This window comes from Lepus europaeus, chromosome 12, assembly GCF_033115175.1.
Source record: "Lepus europaeus isolate LE1 chromosome 12, mLepTim1.pri, whole genome shotgun sequence".
NCBI lineage: Eukaryota > Metazoa > Chordata > Mammalia > Lagomorpha > Leporidae > Lepus > Lepus europaeus.
This window is the reverse complement of record NC_084838.1, coordinates 56,454,593-56,480,703: the sequence shown is the minus strand read 5'-3', so window position 1 is coordinate 56,480,703 and position 26,111 is coordinate 56,454,593. Positions and strand designations below refer to the sequence as shown.

General features: G+C 38.9%; 1 protein-coding gene across 4 annotated transcripts in view; it reads left to right on the top strand.

The window, feature by feature from the left end:
- Positions 1 to 26,111, top strand: part of ADAMTSL1 (ADAMTS like 1) — a 475,795-nt gene that overhangs the window by 208,946 nt on the left and 240,738 nt on the right. For 3 of the 4 annotated variants that reach the window (XM_062208159.1, XM_062208160.1, XM_062208158.1), the window contains 2 exons: positions 1,824 to 1,908; positions 23,014 to 23,315. In XM_062208159.1, coding sequence (XP_062064143.1) covers positions 1,824 to 1,908; positions 23,014 to 23,315 — 387 coding nt within the window. The remainder of the gene's footprint in view (positions 1 to 1,823; positions 1,909 to 23,013; positions 23,316 to 26,111) is intronic. The other variant, XM_062208161.1, reaches the window with a different exon arrangement.

Below are 26,111 nucleotides of genomic sequence, written 5' to 3'. Positions count from 1 at the left end.
TGTCAATGAAATAGAAAAATCCTAAGTCACAAACCTTTCAGAAGGAAAACATTCTTTGTTGAAACCTCCTCCAGTTTCTAATAATAAATTTAATATTAAATATTAAATGTCCTTATTAATATATTTCTTTAAAACACTAAGTTGCTCTGACAATCAGTCATAATGTAACTCTTTAGTGTGCTATAGGTTGTCCTGGGTGGAAATGAGTGGCATCATGAAATGTAATTAATGGTGTAGGCAGAAACCAAAAATCTGTGTATGGAAAGTCATGATTAATTTTTATAATCATATCTCTACAACTGTATCTTCATCTGTAAAACTGAGATAATAATGCCTGCCTCAGAATCCATGATCTCAGAGACAATGTGAGGGTTAAATGAGATAGAATATAAATCAGGTGCTTAGCCTAGTGCCTGGCATATAGTAAGTTCTCCACAAAAGTCTTGATGTTAGTGTCCTCTAACGTAGAGGGGTGGCCACAGGTACATTTGACAGGATCAGTTCAAACCAATGGTTAGAGTATTACAAGCCTACTGTTTGTGCCGAACTGAACAATTTGCATTGAAAGACTGAGTAGCTCTCACTCTCAGAGATGATTTTATTGACTGACTCATTTGCTTGGGATAGATGGGGTAGTTGTAAAATGCTATTATTATGTGTAAGGATCGTGCTGCAGTGTTTAAAATGTTAGCAAATCTTATTGGCTTTGGCAGTTTTACATTTCTTACGTGCTTCATTTTCTGACTGTAAACAATTGCTGCACACAGAGGACAAGAAGTGATGCCTCCAACGTAAAATTGCCAGTTACTTCTTGGCCCCGTCTTTACCAGGCCACTTCAGAGACAAAAAAGCAGTTTGTAGTTAACAGTCAAGAATAAAATCTGGTTTTTCACAACTAAGGAGTGAGCCAGGCTCTCCAAACATCATTAAAATACCATATAATTCCATGGTGTGTGCATATATAGACATATTTCTTTCATCTTTGCAATTATGCGTTATAAAATGGTGATAGAGCTTCACTGGCTCATGCTATAAAGGCAAATATGCCTATAAATGACCCTAATAAATATGTCAGAATGGGAATCTTGGCACTTACTTCTGTAGGAGCTGTTAAAACCTCCCTTTTTCTTCTTCTCCACAATTTTTCCCCCAGGAAGCACTTAGAAAGCTTGTTCTGAATTGTTTGGTCAAAGCTAGATAAGTAGGTGAAACTGGTCAAATTATGGGTTATGGACCCAAATTGCACATATTCCAGTTGTCAGTTAGCCTTGGCATGGTGCTGAGTGAGTCAGATATCTAAAGATATCTGAATCTCTAAGAGGAGTAGTTTGACAACGTGACATATATCACGCTTATCAAAAAGAACCAGAAAAAAAAAAAAAGCCGTTAGAATGGATGAAACTATCACAATATGATTCACTGTGCTTTGTGTTTGTTTTAAAGGGTAAATTTCGCTTCATCCATTCAACAGGAAATAGTGAAAAGATACTTTGATGATTTTTCACATGCATGTTGAGCTCCTGCTCCTGGAATTGTGACTTCCATAAAAATGAACTCTCCTTTGCTCTACAACATAATAAAGAGGAAGCATTCATACAGAGACTAGTGTTATGAAGAATTTTAAAAACTCAACTCTTTTTCTTCATATACCCATCATCATCAGAGGCAGCAGTTTATGTAAAAACCTATTATTTGCAGTTATTAGCATAGTAACTTCTAGGTACGGTGTAAACTAAGAACTGGTGAGGTGAAAGAGGAATTTCCCTGAGATCTCAGATTGGTTCTAACCTCCCCTTTTTTACGTGCATGCACTTAATTCTCAGAGAAACTTCCAGTCGAGGCCAAGCTGCCGTGGTACAAACAAGCTCAAGAGCTGGAGGAAGGAGCCGCTGTGTCAGAAGAGCCCTCGTAAGTTTTCAAAGCACAAATTATTCCACCCTTGAAGCTGATTGGTTAAAGAAAGCAGCGCCTCACTGGGTGTGGCTTCCATGGGTTCTGAACTAAACACAGTCATCTTACCAAGGGTGAATGAGAGCTTTCGACTCTAATTGGAGACTTATCAGTTTCAAGGTGTTTTTCAAAATTGACACTTGAACTCTGAACGCTTTACAGTTTTACCTGAAGTGGGAACTGTTTACCCTAGTCTTCACAATCTGACATCTTTTCTCTTTGCTTAGCAAGGGACCAAAAGTGAGAAGGCCTGCTCTGCATCCAATGATATAATACAGATTTGATGTGAAAGCCTAGGCAGTTTTCAACGGTCCTTTATCTCCAACTTGCAATGTACAAGAAGTCTTCAAAAAGTCCATAGAAAATGCATTTTATGAAAAAATAATTCCTGGTTTCCAAAATTTTCTTGGCACCAAAATAAATGTATCTTTTAATTCCATTTTCCTTGAACTTTTGAAGCACCTTCCTAATCCATCAGAAAAATTAATTAGTAAAATATATAAGTGCAAACGAAATTCATAGGCTTTCGTTTCCCTTTCTTGTTGGTCGATGTCAGAAAGAGACCCAGGTTTTTGCCTCACTTGCTCAAAGCTCCAGAGTTGTTCTGTTTGATTGAGGCTATGAAATGTGTAAGACCACTGGGCACAGATTCACCAGACACTTCCCACGGGGAAACAAGGAAAGAAGCAAAAGTCAATTGATTGGTTGATCGGTGAATGTGTTGATTCCAATAGAGACACAGCTAGGCACATCTGTGGCATCCTTTTTACAAATAACAGAATTCTGTTTATTAACAAAATACATGACCAAAGTAAGTTCTCAGGTTGAAGAATTTCTTCATTAAGTCAGATAATATCAGTGCTAGGGTCTGTAATATTCACTGATCCATGAGACATGTTACCTACCTTCCATGTAGACATATGGAATGTAAAGAGCTGCTGTGTCTGTAGAACACGCAGAATATGGACTTGTTTCCAAATTAAATCTACAGTTCCAATTTTACTACAGATATAAATGAATATTGTAATCTATCTATTCAAACGCAATTTAGAATTTTCTCAAATCCATCCTGTTTGAATCTAAATTTTATGTTATTTGTCAGATTATGATTTGTGTTCCTGAATCTCACTCTACACAGAAAGAAATTTGAAAAGAAATACAACACAAAAAACTGGGGTAGGCATTTCGCCTAGTGGTTAAGATGCCTGTTAAGATAACTACATCCCAGGGCTGGTGTTGAGGTCTAACAGGTACAGGCTGGCATCCCATATATGTGCCAGTTCATGTCCGGCTGCTCTATTTCTGATCCAACTCGCTACTAGTGGCCTAGAAAAAGCAACGGAAGATGGCCCAAGTGTTTGGGCTCCTGACACCCATGTGGGAGACCTGGAAGAATCTCCTGGCTCCTAGATTTGGCCTGGCCCAGCCCAGCTCTAGCCGTTGAAGCCATCTGGGGAGTGAGCAGTGTATGGAAATCGCTGTCTCTCTCTGTCTCTCCTTCACTCTCTAACACTTTCAAATAAATAAATGAATCTTTAAAAAGACAGAAAAGACGCCCACATCCCATAGTGGTCTGGGTTCAATCCAGCTCCTGAATCATGCTTCCTACCAGTGCAGACCCTGGAAGGCAGAAGTAATGGCTCAAGTGATTGGGTTCCTGCCGCCCACAGGGGAGACCTGGATTGAGTGCCTGGCTCCTGGCTTCAGCCCAGCTCATTGCTGGCCATTTTAGGCGTTTGAGGAGTGAACTAGGGAATGTGAGCTTTCTCTGTCTCTCCCTCCTCATGTCAAATACATATATAATAAGTTAGAGTTTACAAAAGTAACTCAAAGTACTGATTTGTATTGTGTATAACAAAAAGCCATATTTGTATAACAAAGGTTATTTGTAAAGAATAGTGTGAAGTCATTTGACCTCATAGAAAAACAGGGCATATATTAGCATTTTAAATTAAAAGGACAATTAAACAAAGCCTACATGATTTCTGTACTGTAAAATTTCTACAACTACTTCTTTTAAAAAAATTCTTTGAGAAAAAGCAGCTAGCCGCCCAGAATTTTGGAGGAAAGACAGGTTGAAGATCGTAATGCAACCACTGAGTGAATATATGAATATGAAACTTTTTTGTTTCTCTCCTGCCAGTACCTAGTTTGACAAATCTTGTTGCTGAAGAGGAAGTAAGCAGTTCATTTTAGAGGGGCATTAACTCCTTAATCCACTAAGGTCCTATTTAAAACACAGAAAGATGCCATGTAATTGGAGCTGGTTACTCCTTATGTGTATTCCTGAGTTAAATGCTTAAAACCAGATGTGTATTTTTTTACCTAAATGAACTCTCTGCTTGCCTAGTGTAAAGCACAATCCTATGTATAATATTGGAATCAACAGTGATGTTAAATAATATAACAAAGTTGAAAATACAAAACATTTTATGTCTGTAATTAAACATCTTTCCTGCTATTACATCCTTTTCAAATGAGTGGAATTTAATGCTCCTGCAGAAGCATTCTATAGACCACAGTCAGCCATATTTTGTAACGAGTGTTTTCCCCTAAAGGTCTGATTAAGATGCTTTATGTTTAACTTTAATCTTAATAAAATCCCTAAATCAGTTAAACACATTGTTTCAGCCATCGAAAACTCTAGCTTAATACTAGACTATTAAATTTTACTCTTAGTATAATGGAATTGCCATCTTGGCATGATTAATCTGAATTGAAGTAGATTGTAATTGGAGTGCTGGTGCCAGGTAAAGGAAATGTTTACTGTTAGGCTCAGAATAACAATTACTTTTATATCTAAATGAAATAAATGACAGCTGTAGAATAGTGTAATGAAAGGTATACGGTTTCCACATTTTAATACATTTTACATGTTTAGTGCACTGAGCCCTAGGAAAGGTCCGAAGTGTCACATTATTTTTTGTTTTTATTGATTCTGAATTTTAAAAACATGATTTTTGCATGGTCTTGATTACTTCTTTTTTAAACCACATAAACCAATTTCTAAATGTATATAGCAACCTATAATTACTCTCCAAAGTATAATGCAAAGATGATATACTGTCAACAAGTCATTCCTTCCACCACCAGAGAGACTCACATTGCTTAAATTAGATGGCAATGTTCAGAAGCTGTGGCTGTCATTTCTGAACTGCTACAGTGAAGCAGCAACAGGGATCCAGAACGATCATCTCTTGCTGTGGCTCCAGCTAACACTGGAAGGTTCTGTAGTACAGCAGCAATTAATACTTATTTCCCCATATGGAAAGTGAAAATATTATCACCAGCCTGTCTTATTAAATAATATAGGAAAATCACTAAATTAAAATCTTTGACATTTGGAGATACCGTTGTTGAATGTTGGAGAATTTTAGTAACTCCAAAATGCAGGAAAAAGAGTGGTTGACACTCTGGCCAAAAATATGTTGGAAAGCAACTACTCTAAGATATATTTAGACAAAAACTATGAAAAAATATTACAAGCTGAATTGCCAAAGAATAACTAAAACTTTATAAAGCAGAAGAAAATACCGACACTGTGGTTCCATTAAACCAAACACCATGCAGAAGATAGAAATACAGATGTCAATCTAATGAAATCACTGAAATAAAGATGGAAATTGAATCACATTGGGATAATGTACTATTATAATGGTACAAGAACAGTTAGTGGTAAATGGAATTCAGAGAAAATTTATTTTGGTACAAAAAAGGTTTTAAATATATGCATACAAAGGCTCTTCAAACAGTTCATGGAAAACACATATTACAAAAAGCAGTCCATGGATTTCAAAAATTTTTGCACCAAAATAAACTTTGTCTTTTAGTTCCATTTTTCCACAGAATTTTTGGGATACCTTCATAGATAAAGAGATAATATAGAATTTAGATGTATAGATTCAAAATAGAGAGCTTAACCTTCAATTGAAAACTAATTTAGATATTTTCTTCCTCGACCACAGAATAGTTTATTTATGATTTGTTTGATGCCTGTGGTACAAATTTAGGAATATTGTGATTAGTGGATTTTCTTGATAGTGAAAAATTATTGATCCCTTGTGAGATCCACACTTCAGAGCTGTTTTTTTGCTGGTGACTATGGTTTGCTTTGATCCAGGCATTCATTTTTATCAGGTGTTCAAGTTGAAAATTCAAGTTTTATCAAGGATCTTTAAGCAAGGTATTTCTGTGACTCCTGTTGAGCAGGACATGAAAATAAGATCCAAATCCCAAGACTAAGAAAGTGGAGGATTTTCACTAATGAAGCTCGAACACTATCTTGCATAGGAACACAACAAGGTGAACTTGCTTCAGAAGATGTCTGCCAAGGAATCCATAAAAGTCCCATTAGCCAGTGAACACAAAAGAAATGTGGTTAAGGATAGACTTCTAGAATTAACAGGACACTAGGAGAGTCTGAAGGTAATGGCAATGCTATCCCAGCATTAGAAGGGGGAGGAAGAACAGTAATAGAATTCTCTCTTATTAAAATCCGGCTGTGTCTTCTTGAATTGTCCTTCAGCTGATGAGATTGTTGTTAGATGTCTATTACATCATCTAAATGCTAGATTGAGACCCTCTGCTTGCTTCCACTGAAAAATATATAAAATAAAAATATACTTTTTTGTTGGAAAATCAATACTACAATGTTATAAAATTATATTCATTAATCAAATAGAAGCTAAAGCAAATTACTGGCAAATTACTTATTTTTCTACCTTAATTACAGTCTTTGTTGAGATGTATGCATAAATTTCACTACCACTTCAAGGCAAATACATATCATGACCCCCTGACAGCTTAACTTGTTTAGGGAAAATGATACAATGGTGATCTCTAGGACATTTAAAGAAATACAGTTGAACAGGAAGTCATTCAGCTGGTCTCCTTAAAAATCCTGTTCTGTCTTGGAATAGGAAGGAAATTGTTCATTTCCTCAGCTCCTTCAGACCCTTGCAGGCCACTGGATGCCTTATGTGGTGTAATTTGCTCAGGAGACAAGCTTTAGGAAAAAGTATTGTCTGGATGCTCCAGGTGCTTTGCCTTTCTCTTGTTGGACTTCCAGATCTCTAAAAGAAGCTTCCTGGGTAGGGAAAATGAGGCCTTACCAGGCACTAGGGGAAGCCAGGTTCTTCACAGTTTATTTTGAAATCCACGCATAGTTTTTTCATCGTGCACATTTTTCCATGAATATTTTAAAGACTCCATATATGCATGGATTTCAAAAAAAATTTTACACCAAGTAGACTCATCTTTTAAATCTATTTTTCCATAAACTTTATGAAGTGCCTCCATTGGTTTCATTTGCCAATAGTTCTTTGATGACTTAGAACAGTAAGGTGTGGTGGCTCCTTTGGGAACCATGTGGCTAACACAGCCATTTTAACCAGCCATCCCCCTCATCAAATATCTGGGATTCACCAGATGGAGAGCCTTGGTGACACTGTTGTCTCAAAGTCAGGAAAAAGTGGGCCTTGTGCCTTGTTCTTGCTTTCTTAAAAACCTTAAGTTAGATTTTCAGTCAACAACTTGGTCTTTGCAAGGTTAGAAAACCAGTTTGTACTTACACATAACATTCAGGACTTAAATATCTTGATGTGAGCCATTAAGATGAAGGAAGAAAGAAAATCAAGCAGGCAGAAGGCAGCAGGAATATCTGGGTGCCAGATGGCATTAGCATAGAGATGGGCTGATTCAATGAGAAGCAGAGGGAAATTCTTGTCATGCATCTGAATGAACAGAATCCAAAAGGAATTAGACACAGAAAGAAAGGGCAATAAGTGTTGCCATGGTGATCCCATAGTCATGAAATGCCTTGTTTACCTTGTTGAAAATACTGTCTAAATATATAATATTTAAACATATGCTTACCTTAGTCCATATTTAAAACCAGTAAGTTGTCTGAGAATATGGATGCCTTAGCTAAATGGTGAAGAATATGAATTCATATTTTTAAGAGGCCAGAAATGTTCATTAAGAAGCATGCCGGCGCCGTGGCTCACTAGGCTAATCCTCCGCCTTGCGGCACCGGCACACCAGGTTCTAGTCCCAGTCGGGGCACCGATCCTGTCCCGGTTGCCCCTCTTCCAGGCCAGCTCTCTGCTGTGGCCAGGGAGTGCAGTGGAGGATGGCCCAAGTCCTTGGGCCCTGCACCCCATGGGAGACCAGGAGAAGCACCTGGCTCCTGCCATCGGATCAGCGCGGTGCGCAGGCCGCAGCGCGCCTCCCGCGGCGGCCATTGGAGGGTGAACCAACAGCAAAAGGAAGACCTTTCTCTCTGTCTCTCTCTCACTGTCCACTCTGCCTGTTAAAAAAAAAAAAAAAAAAAAGAAGCACGTGCTTTCATATTTCTTCCAAAGAAGACGTAGTGAATCAAACATCAGTAATGGATCCAGTTTATATTCTCAATATAAGTTACCTGCCTTAAATTCTTTTCAGGTCACAGAAAATAACGAAGAATATCTTACCAATATACAGGAACAGATTTATTTGTTAAGAATAAAGGATCATTTCACCTTTATTTCACCTTATAAGATAAGAAACATAAAAATTATTTGCAAATTATATTCAAGAGGCTGAGGGTTGAACATTAGTTGTAAAATTAAAAAGAGCATTTAATTCTAAGAATTAGCACATGACGGAGTGAAAATCTCACACTGGCCAGCCTGAAGCCATCCCTTACCCCACAACAGTCTTGACTTCTCTCACTTCCAGCTGCTCACCTTCTGGCTTCCTCCCTGTTTCTCAAAATCATTGTCATTCTTTTTATTCTCTGTATCAGCAAGCAGTGTGCTTACTGTATGTTCTCTGGTTAATTCTATATTTTAGATGACTTTGGAAAATCTCATGACATGCTAATTATTCATACCTCCTCAATGACAGAAGCCAAATTCACCTTGAGAATAACCTACTCTGTGCCAAGTGCAGATATTGCAAAAATAACCCAATAAGTCATTGCCCTCAAGTAAACTTTATTGCATTCTTACCATAGGAGTAATGAGGTTGTGACCAAAATGTTGCATATCAGTCATCTATCCACAGATTAAGCAAATGAGCTAGCTGTTTTGAAGAAATCCAATTTGTTTGGATATTCTTAGAATGAGACTGTGATTGATTTTCAGAGTAGTGCTGGCAACTTATATATTGAATTCCCAAATTCTCTACTACCATGTGTTAGAATTGCTCCACCTCTGAGCTAAAATATTAGAATAGTTAAGCTAGTACATGGTATTGCAGAAATAAGAAATAAATGAGAATGCAATATATATACTGAATGAAACCTAAGCGGCATATTTTTAAAGGTTTATTTTGCTTATTTGAAAGGCAGGATTAAGAGAGAAAGGAAGAGACAGAGAGAGAGGGAAAGAGGTGAGAGAGAGAGATCGATCTTGCATCCCATGGTTCACCCCGCAAATGGCCACAACAGCCAGGGCTGGGCCAGGCTGAAGCCAGGAGCCAGGAACTTCCACCAGGTTTCCCATGTGGGTGCAGAGCCCATCAGCATCAGCAGGGAGCTGGATCGGAAGTGGAGCAGCTGCTACTAGAACTGGCATCCACATGGGATCCCAGCACTGCAGGTGGCAGCTTAACCCACTAAGCCACAGCACCAGCCCCTAAGAGGGATTTTGGTGTGAATGGATGTTTGGCAGGTTATGATAGAACTTACTTGAATATGGATTTGACTCCAAACCCACTCCTGGGGAAAAGATCATTAGATCTTTTTTACATAGCAAATGACCACATGTGAGTAATTTGTATCTGTATATGTACCTCAGTGATTCCTACCTATAGGTTGAAAACAGAAACTACAGATAATTTTCTAAAATTGATTTTTCTTTTGCAAATATATCAAACTGCCAACTGTATGAGTTGTAAGAATGAATATATGTATTTACATGCCCAAGGAAAAACATAGCCCTTCTAGGATCAAAGTAAAAAGCAACTTAATTATTGATCGTGACTCCATGTAGAGCAGCTGTGTGTACAGGAGTGGAAAGTGTGGGCTCCAGTGACTACTTTATATGAATCTTGAATGGCCGGTTAGCCACAGGAGACCCAAGGCAGGTCTTTGAACCCCATATGCACTGGTTTCCTCATTTGTGAAAAGAGTATAAAAATAGTCTTTAAGTCATAGTGTTATTGTGAAGCTAAAGTTAATATATTGAACTATCTGGGATGCAGGAAGTGCTGCAAATGTATCAGCTATTGTTATGATTGGGTCTCTTCTAGCATCATTCATCCTCAGAACCTTAGTTAAAAATGGATGATAGTCACTCATTATAAATGGGGATTTATATGCCTTGGGTCTACTGGTATTTGAGCAAGAACCACAATATCTAACCCAACTCTCAGCTGGTGATTCTCAGCTAACACATCCTATTGCTTCTCTTCTATACTTCTCAGGATCTTTGAAGACTCACTTAGAAGGGCCACACTTTTAGTTTATTAGAGTTTATTCAAAGGAACAAAGGTTAGTTGTCTTTATTTAAGTAAAAAAAATTTATGGAACAAATTGCAAAATTGCGTAAAGAAAGTTGAGAAACTGCTTGGGAAAGAAAAAAAAGCAACCTCTCTCAACTCTGAGTTAAATATATTTTATTCCCATAGATTGCTCCCAGCATGCACAGAGACAGCAAAATCAATAATAAACTCAAGCAAGCAGACAGTCATTTTTATGTAGTCATTAGGAATGCCTTTATTGCAACCCAAGAAGGTCTAAATTTGTCAGCCCCTCCCACCGTCAACCACTATTGCTCATTCTATAGCTACTTTCAGAAAGCTAAGCCTGAACTGTTGCTCAGCTGAGCCCCAGAGAGTGACAAAGACAAATTAATGGGATCCTTGTGTGCCAAAATAAAGTATGGACCCTGTCACCACCAATATATGTTAAGTCCATTAGGGTCATTTTTAATGAACTGAACTTTTCATTGGAAAGCTCTGCCAAACTTGTTGAATTAAGGGAAAGAAACCTTTGCAAAATTGCAAGATAAACTAATTTCACTCCATGTGAAGAAGAAATGGTTCATGAAAAGTATTGAGTTTACAGTATTTCAGATTTTTATCAAAGTCAGGGAAATAATATGGATTAAAAACTACATTCTGGGTTTAAGATGGGAACTACAAATGCACTGATGGCACTGCAAGCTATAATGACATTTGAGTCCCTGGGACATGGCTTTTTAAAGAGTCAGACTATCAAGGAAAAGCAAACTTTCAAATCCTGTTCTATTCACATGGGTCAAAAAAACACAGAGAAAGAAAAAGGGTCTGAAACAACTGTCATATCCTCATTTTTCATTTGTGAATAATTTGGCTCCATTTATAGCTGCTATATGCAGCCTGTCTTCCCTTTTTCCCAAAATCTTTGCATGTTGAGTTTGAAGAGTATATATAAAAAAATATTTGAGTTCTCTTTGGGCCCCTGGGACCCAGGAAAAATTCCAAAATGCTCCAGAGCCTTCACTGTTGTACCCAGCAGTGAAGTAAGTGTTAGTAAGATAAGCACTGTTTGACCAGAGTCCATATAAATTATTGACATCAGCCTTTGTTTCAAAGCTGCCCCTAGATCCTTTTCTTCTATAAAATAGCATTTTTATTTCAATTTAATTTAAGTGTGATAGATACAAAATTTAAATTTAAATTTTCTCAAGCTATATGACTACTCAACACCAAATAAGATAAAATGAGGCTGGTACCTAGTGCCTAAAAATATAAGAAATATAAACATGGGCCAGTACTGTGGCATAGTAGTTCAAGCCTCCACCTGTGGCAACATCATCCCCAATGGGCACATGTTTGGGTCTTAGATGCTCCACTTCTGACCCAGCTCCCTGCTAGTGTACCTGGGAAAGCAGTGGAGGATGACAGAAAGTGCTTGGGTCCCTGTACCCAAATTGGGGATCCAAAAGAAGCATCTGGCTCCTGGCTTCAGATAGGCCTAGCTCCAGCTGTTATAGCCATTTAGGGGGTGGGCCAGCAGATGCAAGAGCACATGCTTGCTCGCTCTCGTGCTCTCTCTCTTTCTCTCTCTCTCTAACTCTGCCTCTCAAATAAATAAACCTTTAAAAAAGGAAATATAAATGAATAAGCCCACTAAAGTTACTAAATTTTCACATAGTTACTTTAAAAGAACATAAGAAATTCTTATTTTAAGAAAAGAGCTTTGTTTCCTCATGCCAGTGTCTGGAACGAAGAAATATAATTTAATTTCTTGGAAGTTTTTAGGCTATTTCCCCGTTAGCTTGATTTTAATCTTTAGACTTAAGAATAAATACAATACTAAGTCATGCATAAAATCAATTCCTTCCTCCCTGTTTGTCAATTCATTATTCATTTGAAAAAGTATTTATTGAGCACCTATTATGTGAAGTTCTACCTTTGTAGAGATTTTGTCTGGTGAGGGAAATGGTTATTATGCAGTTTGGTAACTGCTCTCAGAAAATTAAAGGGTATGCTAAGAAAGCCTAGCCAGGGTCCTAATGAGTCTGGGGGTCAACTCAGTCTTCCTGGAAAAGGTGCATGGAAGCAGATCCCTAACGGATGCATGGGAGTTGCTCCTGCTGGGAGAAGGGAGGAGGTCATCCAGGGAGTGACTCTCACATGCCCAAATCTAGAGTCAGGAAAGAATAAAACACTTTTATGGCAGTGAAAAGGGAGTGTGGCTGGAGGGTCCTGACGAGGGGAAGAAAAGTGGGAGATGAATAGGAGCAGATTGCTTAGTGTAACCATGACACGGAGTTGGTTTCAAGGTATAGTGGAAACAGTGAATAGCTGCACATTTTAAGGTCCCTCTGTCTACAACATGAAGAATGGACAGGTCAGGGGAAGGAGAGGAAGGAGCAGATCAGCGGCTGTGTGGTAGTCCAGGAGGGAGACACTCTGGCTTCAGTGATCATAGTGTACATGGCAGCCCGAGGGACAGTGCAGTGAGGGAGTTAGCAGATTGTGGAGTTAGCCTACCAGGACATGAATCCTCACACTGCCATTTACTCAGGAGTGTGACCTTGGAAACCTCTCCATTTTGGCCTGATCATCTAGAAATGGGATTGAAATGTACTGTCTTGAAATAGTCTCCAGAGAAGAAATAATTTACATTTCCTGTAAATGTAAAATGAACATATGTTGAGAATTTAATTTATGAAGTATTGAGGAAGCCAATGAGATGTTAAAAATAGTTCAGATGAGAATTGGATTTAGAAAAATACATATTTTCTACCAAAGAAAATCATTTGCATTGATATGAGCAGAAAACAGTTTCATCAGCATGGATAGGAAACATCTGTATCATCACCAGCCCTTGGTAAAGAAACCCTTTTCTCTATGGACTTCCAGAATAGACCAACCAAAGCAATCCAAGGCCCACAGTTCCAAAGAATTAGACCACCACTGGAGGTCTGATAGACCATGCAAGCATCTCCTTGAAAAGACAACTTCTATTGTCCATTTCACAATGCTTCCAACAGCAGCTGAGATACAGATTTGGCCCTCCATACCTGTGGGTTCTGCATCTATGGATTCAGCCAACCTCAGATTGAAAAATATTTGAGAAAAAAAAGTTGCAGCTATAATGAACATGTACAGACATTTTTCATAACATTATTCCCTAAACAAATATTGCATATCTACCATCTGTATGGCATTTACATTGTGCTAGGCATTATAAGTAATCTAGAGGTGATTTAAAGTATAGAGGAGAATTATGTATCTTATGTGCAAATATTATGGCATTTTGTGTAAGGGACTTGAGTCTTCATGGATTTTGGTATCTGTAGAGGGTCCTGGAAATAATCTCCCATGGTTATGGAGGAATGACTTCACATATAAAATTCAAGAAAAAAATATAAATGTTAGCCACCATTGTCATGTCAAGATAGTGGCAGTGGAGGAAAGACATTGATAAGTTGAAGTTATATTTTCCAGGAATCATTTATATAATTTGGCAATCAGTTGGATGTGTGAAGTGTGGGAAACTTAGGAGACAAGAACGGCTCCTAGTTTGTTTGTTTGTTTGTTTGTTTTAATTTGAGCAATAGGGTGGCCAGGAGAATCATTTGTTGTCATGGAAAAGATTGAAACATGAATAGGTGGCTAAGGGGGGCAATCAAGAGTCCACTTTGGACATTTTAACTTGAAGATGCCTTTTTAACATAAAGTAAAATCATCAAGAAGTGATAGCAATGTATAGGAATTAAGAGCATGAGACCCTGCTAGGTGTGTGACTTACACCTCAGTCTCCTTATCATGTATTAAGTGGGATATAATAATGGTTTTTATCTCATTGAATTGCTATTAGGATTCAACAACTTTTATTTATATAGTACTTGAAATTGTGCCTTGTGCCTAAGAATCATTATAAAAATTTTTGATAAAGAAATTAATATTTACTCTTTTCAAAGAAAAAAAATTCTAGTCAAGAGATTTCTTGTATATGGATAGAGGTACTTGAAACTAGGAATCACTGGCAAACACCTTGGGAGACAGCAGAAAATTGAGATGGGAGGCAGTGTATTATTTAAAATTTGATCACAAAAGGAGACTGGGAAGGAAGTGACCAGAGGAGAAAACAGAGAGTGTCTGGTGTCATGGAATTCAAGAAGAGACAGCACTGTAGGGAGAAAGCCTCAGTCAACTGAAATGAATGACACTGGGGACAATATAGATAAGGGTTGAGTTTCCCTGGAATAGCAGACAACATAAGGCCAATATTCTTAGAAACTAACTATTAACTATATTTCTGTTGGCTTTTCTCCTGTTAAACAAAAAACAGCCTCATGATGGTCAACAAGGGCCCAGCTTTACTAGGAAATTTTCTAGCATCTTGTCTGACACTGCATCAGAGAAAGGCTAAGAGGGAAGTACAAGTTGGCTGTCAAAGCTTTGAAAGAGCCCATCATCTCCGGATGCATTAAAACTTCCAGAGAACTGATCCTTTCACCATTTCTTGCTGCTGTAAAATCCTTCTGCAATAAAATGGGCTCTTAATGCAGTCAGCTTTTCTTCCCCTTCTTTTAGCATTGAGTATTTTCTGCAAAGAAAGCTATTGAGGCATTCTCTCAGAGAGACCAGCCGCCCTTCAGAGTCCAACTGAGCAACATCGTCATTAGAAAATTCAGTCTGCTACTTGGAAAACGCCATGAAGCATGGCTCTCCCAATACTGCCTCAGTGTGATTTGGAATTTTGCCCTTCCTGCAGACTGTTACTGGTTAGCAGCATTAGGGGCAATCATTGATTTTGTTTTTCCTTTCAAATAATTGCATGGGTGGCTGCAGCAAAATTGTTGCTCGTTTTGTTATTTTAATTTCCAGAAAGTCATTCTGTTCCTGGTTATACTACTAGGGCACCCTACAGGGTTAAGGACTCCCACCACCAGGGCATGATGGAAAGGATTTGAGGAATCATTGAAAAGAAGTGGTACTGGCTGGCGCCGTGGCTCAATAGGCTAATCCTCCACCTTGCGGCACCAGCACCCCAGGTTCTAGTCGTGGTCAGGACACCAGATTCTGTCCCATTGCCCCTCTTCCAGGCCAGCTCTCTGCTGTGGCCAGGGAGTGCAGTGGAGGATGGCCCAAGTGCTTGGGCCCTGAACCCCATGGGAGACCAGGAGAAGCACCTGGCTCCTGCCTTCGGATCAGCGCGGTCGAGGCGGCCATTGGAGGGGAACCAAAGGCAAAGGAAGACCTTTCTCTCTGTCTCTCTCTCTCACTGTCCACTCTCCACTCAGCCTGTGGGGGAAAAAAAAAAAAACAGATGCTTTATAGAGAAGGGTCCTGGACACCTCGGAAAGACTCCATTTGGAGACCTAAATATGAGTTACATAACAAGCATGGATTATTCACAACTCAGAGTTGTAAACTTACAACAGCAGTTGGGAAATACTTTCATAATTCTATATGCAGATCAAGGATCCTTGACTAAAGATCTTTCATAATAAGTTACATTCTCACTTACTTGCACTTAGATGCAGTTCTAAATGAATATAGAAGTATGTTTCAGCTGAGTATTGGCCCAAAAAGATTTAGTTTTTAAATAATCATTTTAAGGTTGCCTTAGTGTTTTCACAAACTTAAAATGATTCTAATTTTTAACGTTATTTAATTGAAGAGTTGTTTGCTTTTGTAACATCCCAAAAGTTTTTTATGTATTTATTTTAGAGAGTTTTTTTAATCTTACCTTTCAACTTCATGGAATGACATTAAATAACTGATCTCATGTTAAAAAAAAAAAAAAAAAGGAGGGGAGTGAAGTAGAAGAAAGTAGAGATAGAAAGATGTTTTCTTTTTCAAATGTTTTTCTCACTCAGAAGCAACTTTTTAAATTTTTTTTCAGTTTTTTAAAGATGTGTTTATTTATTTGGAAGTTATTGCACAGAGAGAGAAGGAGAGGCAGAGGCAGAGGCAGAGAGAGGTCTTCCATCCTCTGGTTCACTCCCCAATTGGCCGCAATGGCCGGAGCTGTGCTGATCTGAAGCCAGGAGCCAGGAGCTTCTTGTGGGTCTCCCTCATGGGTGCAGGTACCCGAGGACTTGGGCCATCTTCCACTGCTTTCCCAGGCCATAGCATAGAGCTGGATAGGAAGTGGAGCAGCCAGGACTTGAACCAGTGCCCATATGGGATGCCAGCACTGCAGGCGATGGCTTTACCAGCTATGCCACAGTTCCAGCCCCTCAACTTATTTCTCACATATCCGAATGCCTCTTTGTTTGCCAAAATTGTCAGCTTAGGTTTCAGTAACTGCACCTTTTCTTACACATTTTAGTCCATTAATATCTGAAGGGTTGTTCAGAATCAGGATAATTTTTCAAAATATAAGAGAAACAATAGGGTTAAGAATAAGATTAGGTGAAATAGAATAACATGTTAATACTCATGAAACTTATGATTTTTTGCCCCAAATGACATAATTATATTTAAAGGCTTTCTGGTTAATTCAGAGAAAATTACTTAAATAATTTTATTTTTCCAATATATTTCCCATATCCTTCTGTGGCCACTATTTAATTATAAAGTTTTTCAAAAGGAAGAATCTGAGTCTTGTGCGGGTATAAAGTGAACACTTACCAAAGATTTTATTTGCCTCATTAATTAATATGAGAACTAGTAGCATTTTATAGTCAATTCAAATGAAATGTAAAAGAACCATGCTTACTTAAGCAAATAAGGATGTAAGAAAGAACTTATAAATAGATATAAAATGAATCTATCCACAGGGCAACAATCAAAATATTCCACTAGATTTTATGGCTAATCTACATTTCTGTGGACAAAAATAATTTGCATTATCAGTTTTTTTAAGATTTATTTTATGTATTTTAAAGACAGAGTTACAGAGAGAGGTAGAGACAGAGAGAGAGGTCTTCCATCTGCTGGTTCACTTCTAGATGGCCACAATCGATCTGAATCCAGGAGCCAGGAGCTTCTTCCTGGTCTTCCATGTGAATGCAGGGGCCCAAGGACTTGGGCCATCCTCTGCTGCTTTCCCAGGTGCATTAGCAGGGACCTGGATCAGAGCCGGAGCAGCGGGTCACAAACCAGCACCCATTTGGGACACTGGGCGCTGCAGGCTAGAGCTTTAACCTGCTGAGCCACAGCGCCAGCCCCTGCATTATTGGTTTTTTTTTTGCAACTTACAGAGTGGCAAAATAGCTCAAAGAAAATGAAAGGCTAAGATTGCCAGGAAGGATGCACTTCACAGAACATCCAGGAATCTTTTTGGTGCATTTTAAAGTCTTCCACAATTTTTCTCTACACTCTTCAATTTATTGCCTCCTCTGTTCTCACCCTACTATTATGCTACCACTCCTGTATACAAACATACACCAAAAGAAAGAAGCAAAGAGATCTTCACAATCCCTAAAGACTCATGGTGCCAAATGAAGTCAGATAGGAAATCATACTAAGATTAAGCATTTCTCATGTGATTGCCTGCAAGTTTCAATTGGCATTTTGAAACAAGAGCATGAGACTAGTGATAGCATCAAGATAGTGCAACTATAACGGTATTCTTACTTAATCCCAATGATTTTTTAAAACAACCATATATATGAAAAAGGGAGAAAGAGGAAAGTAATTGCAGAAAATGAAGTTTTAAATATGTTAATTTCAGACCACATATGCTGAAAACTGGAGCCTAACTCTGACTAATGTCTGTGGTAACGTGACTACTTAACAAAGAGTAAATTTCTTAGCATTTTATTAATAAAGTAAAATGTGTTTTTATTATTTTTGTGCATATTACTAGGTCTACAATAGCCACTAATAAACTAAACAGTTAAAATTTTACAGATGAACCTGATTGCTATTGTGCAAAAGGGACTATAATAATAACTCTAATTAAAGCATAAGCTTTTTGTTAATGAAATAAATAAACAAGTAAGCTTGCAAATAGAAGACCAGACAGAAGCATAAATCATTCATTTACCAGGTGTGGTTCTTCATTCTTTTTTTTTTAAGTTCCTCGAGATGGGAAGACTAAATGTTAAATTCGTATTCCTCATTTCTGAAGGTTACACACAGCTTTTAAAAGAATTCATTTGTACAGCCATTCTTCACTCATCTGACAATAGGACTGCTAACAAAAAGAATTTATAAATATTCCAATTAAATTGCCATCAAAAGAAAATTTTATTGTATCTTTGCCCATCAGCGTGATTAATATACTGGTTTCAAAACAGCACTGATTGCACTCAGTCCTAAAGGTTCCAATTCAGCAAGAGCTATTCAGGAGGAGTATTCTCACCGCTACATTTAAACCTCCCAACTCACTTGTCTGCCCTCTCACTGACCTTGCTTCCTCCCACTCGTGGCCAGAAAACTCAGAGTAGTAAACACAGCTCTGGAAGATCCAGGGATATGGGGGAAAGCTTCATATGAAAAACATTTGTACTATCAGATATGTTTCTTTTGAAATATAATCTCCTTCCTTCAACACAAGAAAATATGTTATATCTTGCAGTGTTTGCACTAGAGAATTAAGATGACTGCCAAGAGACAGCACCACTTAAAAACCAAATTGTTTTTAATTGGTGTGAACTTGATGAAGACCTAAGGATAGTTAGTTGGGAGATAAGCCAGTAAGGCTGTTTTATATTTGATAAGACTCTCATTTGAGAGACATAAAACAGATGTTTATTATTTTCTGCTATTAACACCAAATGTCCATACAGTCAAAAATATACACAATAGGCATGCATATGTATATATGCTTGGATACTCTATATGCACACATACCCACACACACACATACACACGCATATAGGTGCTTCAGAAAGTTTGCGGAAATAGAATTAAAAGGTGTTTATTTTAGTGTTATTTATTGAAAACTCCCGTTTATTGAAAGATCTCCCATCTGCTGGTTCACTACCCAAATGCCCACAACCAACAGCGGGAGTTGGAAAAGGCCAAAGCCTGGAGCTGGGAACTCAATCTGGGTCTCCCAAAAGTGGTGGCAGGCACCTAATAACTTGAGCCATCACCTGCTGCCTCCTAGGAGGCACATTAGCAGGAAGCTGGAATGAGAAGCAATGCTGAGAATCGAACCCAGGCACTCTGATGTAGAATGTGGGCATCCCAACCACTAGGCGAAATGCTTGCCCTCTCATGAATGTTTTAAAGATCCCTCAAATGCACATATTTCACAGTTTTTGTACCAAAATAAACTTGTTCCTTATAAAATTTATTTATTTATTTAAGAGGCAGACAGTGACAGAGAGCTTCTCTCAACTTATTCACTCCCCAAATGCCTGAAACAGCCCAGGCTAGGCCAGGCCAAAGCCAGGAGCCAGGAATGAAATCCAGGTCTCTTATATGAGTGACATGGACCCAATTGCTTGACCCATCACTGTTATCTCCCAGGGTCTACATTAGCAAAAAGCTAGAGTCAGGAGCCAGACTCAGGAATGGGACGTATGCACTTCAATACACAACACAAACATCTTAACCAGCATCTTAACTATTAGGCCAAATGCCCATCCCTAAACTATTTTTAATTCCATTTTCCACAAACTTTTTGAAGTAGCTTTGTGAGTGTATCTTGCACATTTTTTAAAATTTAGACATGCTACTTTAAAATAAACAGGTTTATCCATGGCAGTAACTTAATGGAGCTTCAGAGTTATGCCCTTTCTACTTTGTGTGTCTTTGGTCTATCTTCATGGTTTTGGAAAGAGACCAAAATGCACATTAATCATGTTATAGGCAAGGAGAGCTGAGAATCTAGTTTGTGCATCATTTATATTCTAGATTTCATCCAAGAATCACTTTGGAAGATAAAACACAAATCAAGTTGGCTATTTGTCATCCTACAAGCTTGTATATGTGGTGAGAGATGGAAACTAAGACCTAAAATAAATTTGGGAATTATCTATGGATCTCAGCATGTTTGGAAAACAACAGCCAACAAGCCAAATCCAGACCCTTCCATCACCATCCCCTTCCTTTTCCTACTCCATTTTTTAAAAATAAAGGGGTTTTTGTTTGCTTGCGTTTAATTTGAGAGAAAGAGCCAGACAAGATCTTGCATCCTCTGGTTCACTCCCCCAAATGCCCACAACATCCGGTGCTGGGCCTGGCTGAATCTGGAAGCCTTAAACTCAATCCAGGTCTCCCATGTTGGTAACAGGAACCCATCCATTTCAGCATCCCTAAGTCTGCATTAAGCAGCAAGCTGGAGTCAGGGGCTGGAGCCAGGAATTGAACCTGGTGCTCTTATGTGAGATGTGGGCATTGTCACTCCCTGGCTAAGCACTTACTCCATAACTAAAGTTTTACTAGAACACAGCCACACTCATTTCACATGGACAGTACCAGAGTTTAGCGGTTGGAATAGAGACCACATGGCCTATAAACTCTAAAATATTTTCTGTCTGGCCATTTACAGAAAAAAACTTGCTGACCATTGTTCTGTTTTGCTGTAATGGTCACTGAAGTAGAATTGATTCTTATAGGTGATGGAATCCTACTGCATAGAAAACACTAATAGGGTAAAGTTCTTTTTGCTATCTTTTTTAATCAGAAACAAACTTTGATACACATTATTAAAGAAGCATTACTATCACACTATTGTCAAAGTTGGCAGGCTATGGAGCAGGCATTTGGTCTAGGAATTAAGGTGCCTGCCTCCCCCATATATTGGAAGTGTTTGGATTCAATTCCCAGTTCTCGCTCCTGATTCCAGCTTCCTGCCAGTGCAGACCCTGGGAGGTAGCAGGTGATAATTCAAGTGATTAGGTCCCTGCCACCCACATGGGAAAACTAAATTGAGCTCCTGATGCCTGGCTGTATCTCCTAGCTTACGCCTAGCCTTTGTAGGCACTTGAGGAGTAAACCAATCAATAAAGTTAAAAAAAAAAAAAGACAGGCTATTCATCTGATTTCATGTCATTGTTATGTACAAAATAACTTAATATGAACTTCCCTTTATGTCTACACCTGTGTTGTAAAAGCCAGTGCTTGTGTATTTGTTATAAATCTTGTTGCAGGAGCCAGGCAGGTGTGTGTGAGGTGTAATAAATAAGAGGATTGAAATGATATTGAGTGCAGGTTTTCATTTTGTATTTCTAAAACAACATTCCTGCAGGTGATATGATTTAAAGAGAGAAGACTATTTAAATCTTGTAGGATACTATCTTTCCCTGTTCTCTATGTGCCAGAAAATGGAGTAAATACATCAAAAACAAAAGGGGAGGTGAGAGTGTGATGAGAAGTCCTGGGGAACCACTCTGGTGGCCCTCTCCTCCCCTTTCTTCCTGACAGGGTTGTATGGATACCTTTTGCTATCTCCCAGTGCATGGCTCCTCACAGGTAGCTGCAGCCAGGTCCCTCTTGAAATGTCTCTTGCTGCGCCTGAGAGCATTGTGTGTGTGCTGTTTGGGGGAAGTCCACTGTCCACCTCTGCTTCACAGGAAGCCTAGGAAACATCCTGGTCACGTTCCATCCACTTTAAACTCAGAAGGGTTTGCTGTTAGGATTTCAGTTTCCCTGGATGTGGATATGAACTATTTGCACTTGCTAGGATTTAATGCTCAACCCTTCTTTTCAGTTCTTTCCTTTTTCTGCCAAAGTCAAGGTTAGGGGGCCAGGTTCTCATGCCTCCATGATGTCCTATGAGAACACAACAGGACCATGGAGGAAAAGCTCTGTCCCAAAGTTCTCTCTCTGAATTATTAAACTAACTTTTTGAAAATGTGAGTGATTCCCCTGGGATTTTTTTCATTAGGCCCCTCCCAAGGTCACGCAGTTTGTGGCCATGGTTGTTTAATAGGGGTGGAGAGCATGATCTTTCTTTGGAATTTGGAAATGTTCCTACATTCTGGAGAAACTAGAGAAATACCAAGTTCTTACCAGTGTAGCTCTTTTGGGAAGGTGGGATATGGAGGAGGTAAGCACACTTGTGTGATTGCACGGTCTCTGGTTTACTGTAACAAGTCTGTGGCTTTAAATTTGTAGCACAGCTTTTCTCTATGATATAAAAAGAACTGGAGTTCAGACTAATTCAAAGAATGTGTGAGGGACAAGACTTTGCACCATTCTTAGAGACTTACCCAAAAAATCTCTTTATACATATAAATAAATCTTGGGAAGCACATTGAACAGAAAAGCAAAGAAACTTGTAGAATATGAGATGCAGACTAAAAAAAATACTTCCTTAAATATCTCCAAGGGCTTATTATGTTAGAGTTTTTAGGAAGGGTATTAGCCTGCTGTAAGAATAGCCAGCCTCCTGCAAGAGGCACAAGTGCTGGGATTTAGAGCGAGGAGAAGACACATTCACCACTCTGAAGAGCTAGCACTGTGGGTGCAGAGCAGCAAGAAGCAGGTGGTCCGTGGCTGGAATGTCTTACAGCTGGGAGTTCATATGACACGAAGCATGCAATCCAGAAACAGTGGCCTATGAGCTCATGAACTAAACCGAAGCTCCCATCACAACCCAGGGTGGAGAAGCCCTGAGTATATCTTGGGACAGGTCTAGGCAGTGGAGGCAGATGGGATGCAGCCCCTCACCACCCCTCTGGTCCCCTGCCTGGGACTTCTCATCCTGTCTTCTTGTTTGCTTGCCAACTGCAGGTTCATCCCAGAGGCCTGGTCAGCCTGTTCAGTTACTTGTGGTGTGGGGACCCAGGTGAGAATAGTCAGGTGCCAGGTGCTCCTGTCTTTCTCTCAGTCCGTGGCTGACCTGCCTGTTGATGAGTGCGAAGGGCCCAAGCCAGCATCCCAACGTGCCTGTTACTCAGGACCATGCAACGGGGAAATATCCGAGTTTAATGTGGACGAAACAGATGGACTGTTCGGTGGCCTGCAGGATTTCGATGAGCTGCATGACTGGGAGTATGAGGGATTCACCAAGTGCTCTGAGTCATGTGGAGGAGGTAAGAAGTGGGGCTCTGGCTCAGACCCCTGCCATTTTCTTGTCTTTTTTTCTATCTTTTCTCTCCCTGCATGCAACAGTATCAGGTGCCTGCCTCTATTACAAGAATGGTAAGTTGGGGAGCAGTAGGTGGGCTGCCATTGTATTGTAAAGCATGCTGAGTTAAATACTAATGCTTTCTTTTTGGGTGTGAGGGACTCTCACACTGTCAGCTGTTGAGTGGCCAACAAAATGAAGGCCTTGCTTTCAGCTGTCATTCTGACATTTTGCAATATCTCGTAGTGTATATGAGTAAGAAACACTATTGACACCGACTTGGCAATGCCCTCAGCATTTCAGTTCCAGTGATCTGTGCCCTTGTCCTGGTACATGCAGTGTGGACCAAGACCCCAGTGGCAGAATATTCTGTTATTTCCAAGTACAGATTAGAGCCCCTCCACCTTACTCAGCTGATTTCCCAAACAAAAGGAAAGAGACCATAAAGGATGATTAACTTTGTAGATGCTTGGGGCTGGATGAGCAAACGAGCATGCAATGATGCACAGTGACTTGTTTGAGAACACACAGCCAGCAAGCAAGAGAGCTGGGACTAACCCTAGGCTTGTATTCTGTCTAGAGTCTTTGCACCATACCACACTTCTCTAAGCACTCCGAGAAGTCCTGGAGCTTTCTCATTATGTGGATTATTTAACAAAGTTCAAGTGTTTCCATGTACATTCACCTGTTTCTCTTTAGGTGTATTTCATAGTGATGGAATAATGGCCTCAGTGACTATTTAAAATTTTATGTATTTAATTGACAACTAATGATTGTATATATTCATAGGGTATAATAATCATATAGAACTCATAACTCTATAATTCATAGGGTATGTAATTCTATATATCCATAGGGATATTATGATATATGCATATGTTGCAGAAAGATTTAATCAGGCTAATGAATATATCCCTTCAGGTATTCTGAACAGGATTGTAGTAAGGTATCAGTCCTTCAAGAAAATACATTAGATTCATACTACCTCTGTCTCCCATGTCTGCTCCCAAGAGAGGTGTTGATAGGTGAGGAAGTGCTGGATGATTCCTGGCGAAATCCCTCTCACTGGCTCTGGGCACACTGAGATTCTGCATTCCAAGCAAAGTTTCTTACTTAACCAACAGAAAAAAGTGGTAAAATTATTTCCCAAGACTGTTTGCTAAACCATGACATTTTGGCAAGTCTTTTGAACGGCATCTTTTGTCTTGAAGGAGAATGTAAGAATAAGTGTGCCCAAACAGTGTTCACATGTCACTGGCAGGAATGAAGAGTGGAACAAGTAATAGCAAAGAATTGATTTTCTCCAGCAGGTCTTTTACTTAGCCTTTAATAGCCCTGACCTTGAGGTTCTTGTTTGTTTCTACATCTTCCAGTTTCAAACCCTGGAATTCTGAAGTGTTTTTAATGGGGAACTTGGTATTTTAAAACCAAAGTTCCTCCAAATGATTCTGGAAGACAGTTTCCTGGAACTTAGCTCCTCTGTGTTTAATATGGGGCTCTTCACTGGTGTGGAGCACATCTGTGCTTTCATGTTTAATGAAGAAGTGTTAAATAAGCTTTGGTGATCTCTGAGCCTGGGTAGGAGCTGAAAGATTCAGGTGGAAAGACCTTAGCCCACGGCTACAGTTGCTCTTTTCAATGTAACAAATGATGCAAAAATTCAGAAACTTATGTTTTTAGCCCCAATTTCCATGGTCACCTGAATTGAATGATCATTATTTCTAGTCTAAAATAAATGTGCTTTGGAAAAAAATTATTGTCTCTCAGTTATCGTTCTCAGTAACAAGTCAAGCATGGAACTTTATGAGCAGGTGGAAAAAATAGATGCAGTAACAGAATACATAAATAACCAGATACCTTTATCTTCAAGAGTTGAGCAACTCTGCCTATCAACCAGGGGTATAAAATTCAAAGTGTAGAGTGTATGTGGAATGTATTTAATTTAAAGTGTTTTCAGAAGACATCGATTTAGAAATAAGATTCAGTTGTTTGATATACAGCTGATCTCTACCTGTAGGAACCAAATGTCTTTGTAGAACATAAATTGTACATCCTTTATGTCCAAGGCAGGTTAAAGTTACTGAAATGTCTTAGATTTCTAACCAACAAAAATTGAGCACACTTACCTACAGTTATGTCACTGTGCCAAGGTCATATATTTACACCTAAAATGTTAGAGTTGAAAATTCCATAGTGGTGAAAATATGTTTGGGTTATATGGTCCGTATGATACCCATATGAACTAAAAATTGTTTCAATACATGGAACATATATATTTTCAAGTCTGTTTGGCAGTAACATTTCATTGTTTTATTAACTTTGATCTTTCACCAAAATATAGCCTGTGAAGTTATATATTATATATATTAGTAATTCTTTCTAAAGCCACCCCAAAACATGCACAATTAACAAATAGACTTTAAAGCAATTTTGGTTGTGGGACCAGTCAGCTTAATTTTATTGTTTTTGTAATCTGAAGAAATGAAATTGGATAGACACTGAAGTAACCTTTCCCCTAGAAGAGGGAGCAACCAGAAGGAACTAGTTAGTAATTTAGCCTGTAGTTGGTGGCTATGTTTCCCTGGGCTGTCATCAAATATCATGTAACGATTATGCTATTCTGGGAGATATAAACACTGAAAATCTCATTTTCTGGAAGATTGAAAATGAGACTAACCTGTTCGGATCTGTGTCCTATGACCCACTATCACCTCCTTGTTGTATTTTAATTTCTCCTACATGAACTGATGGGTGTGATCAA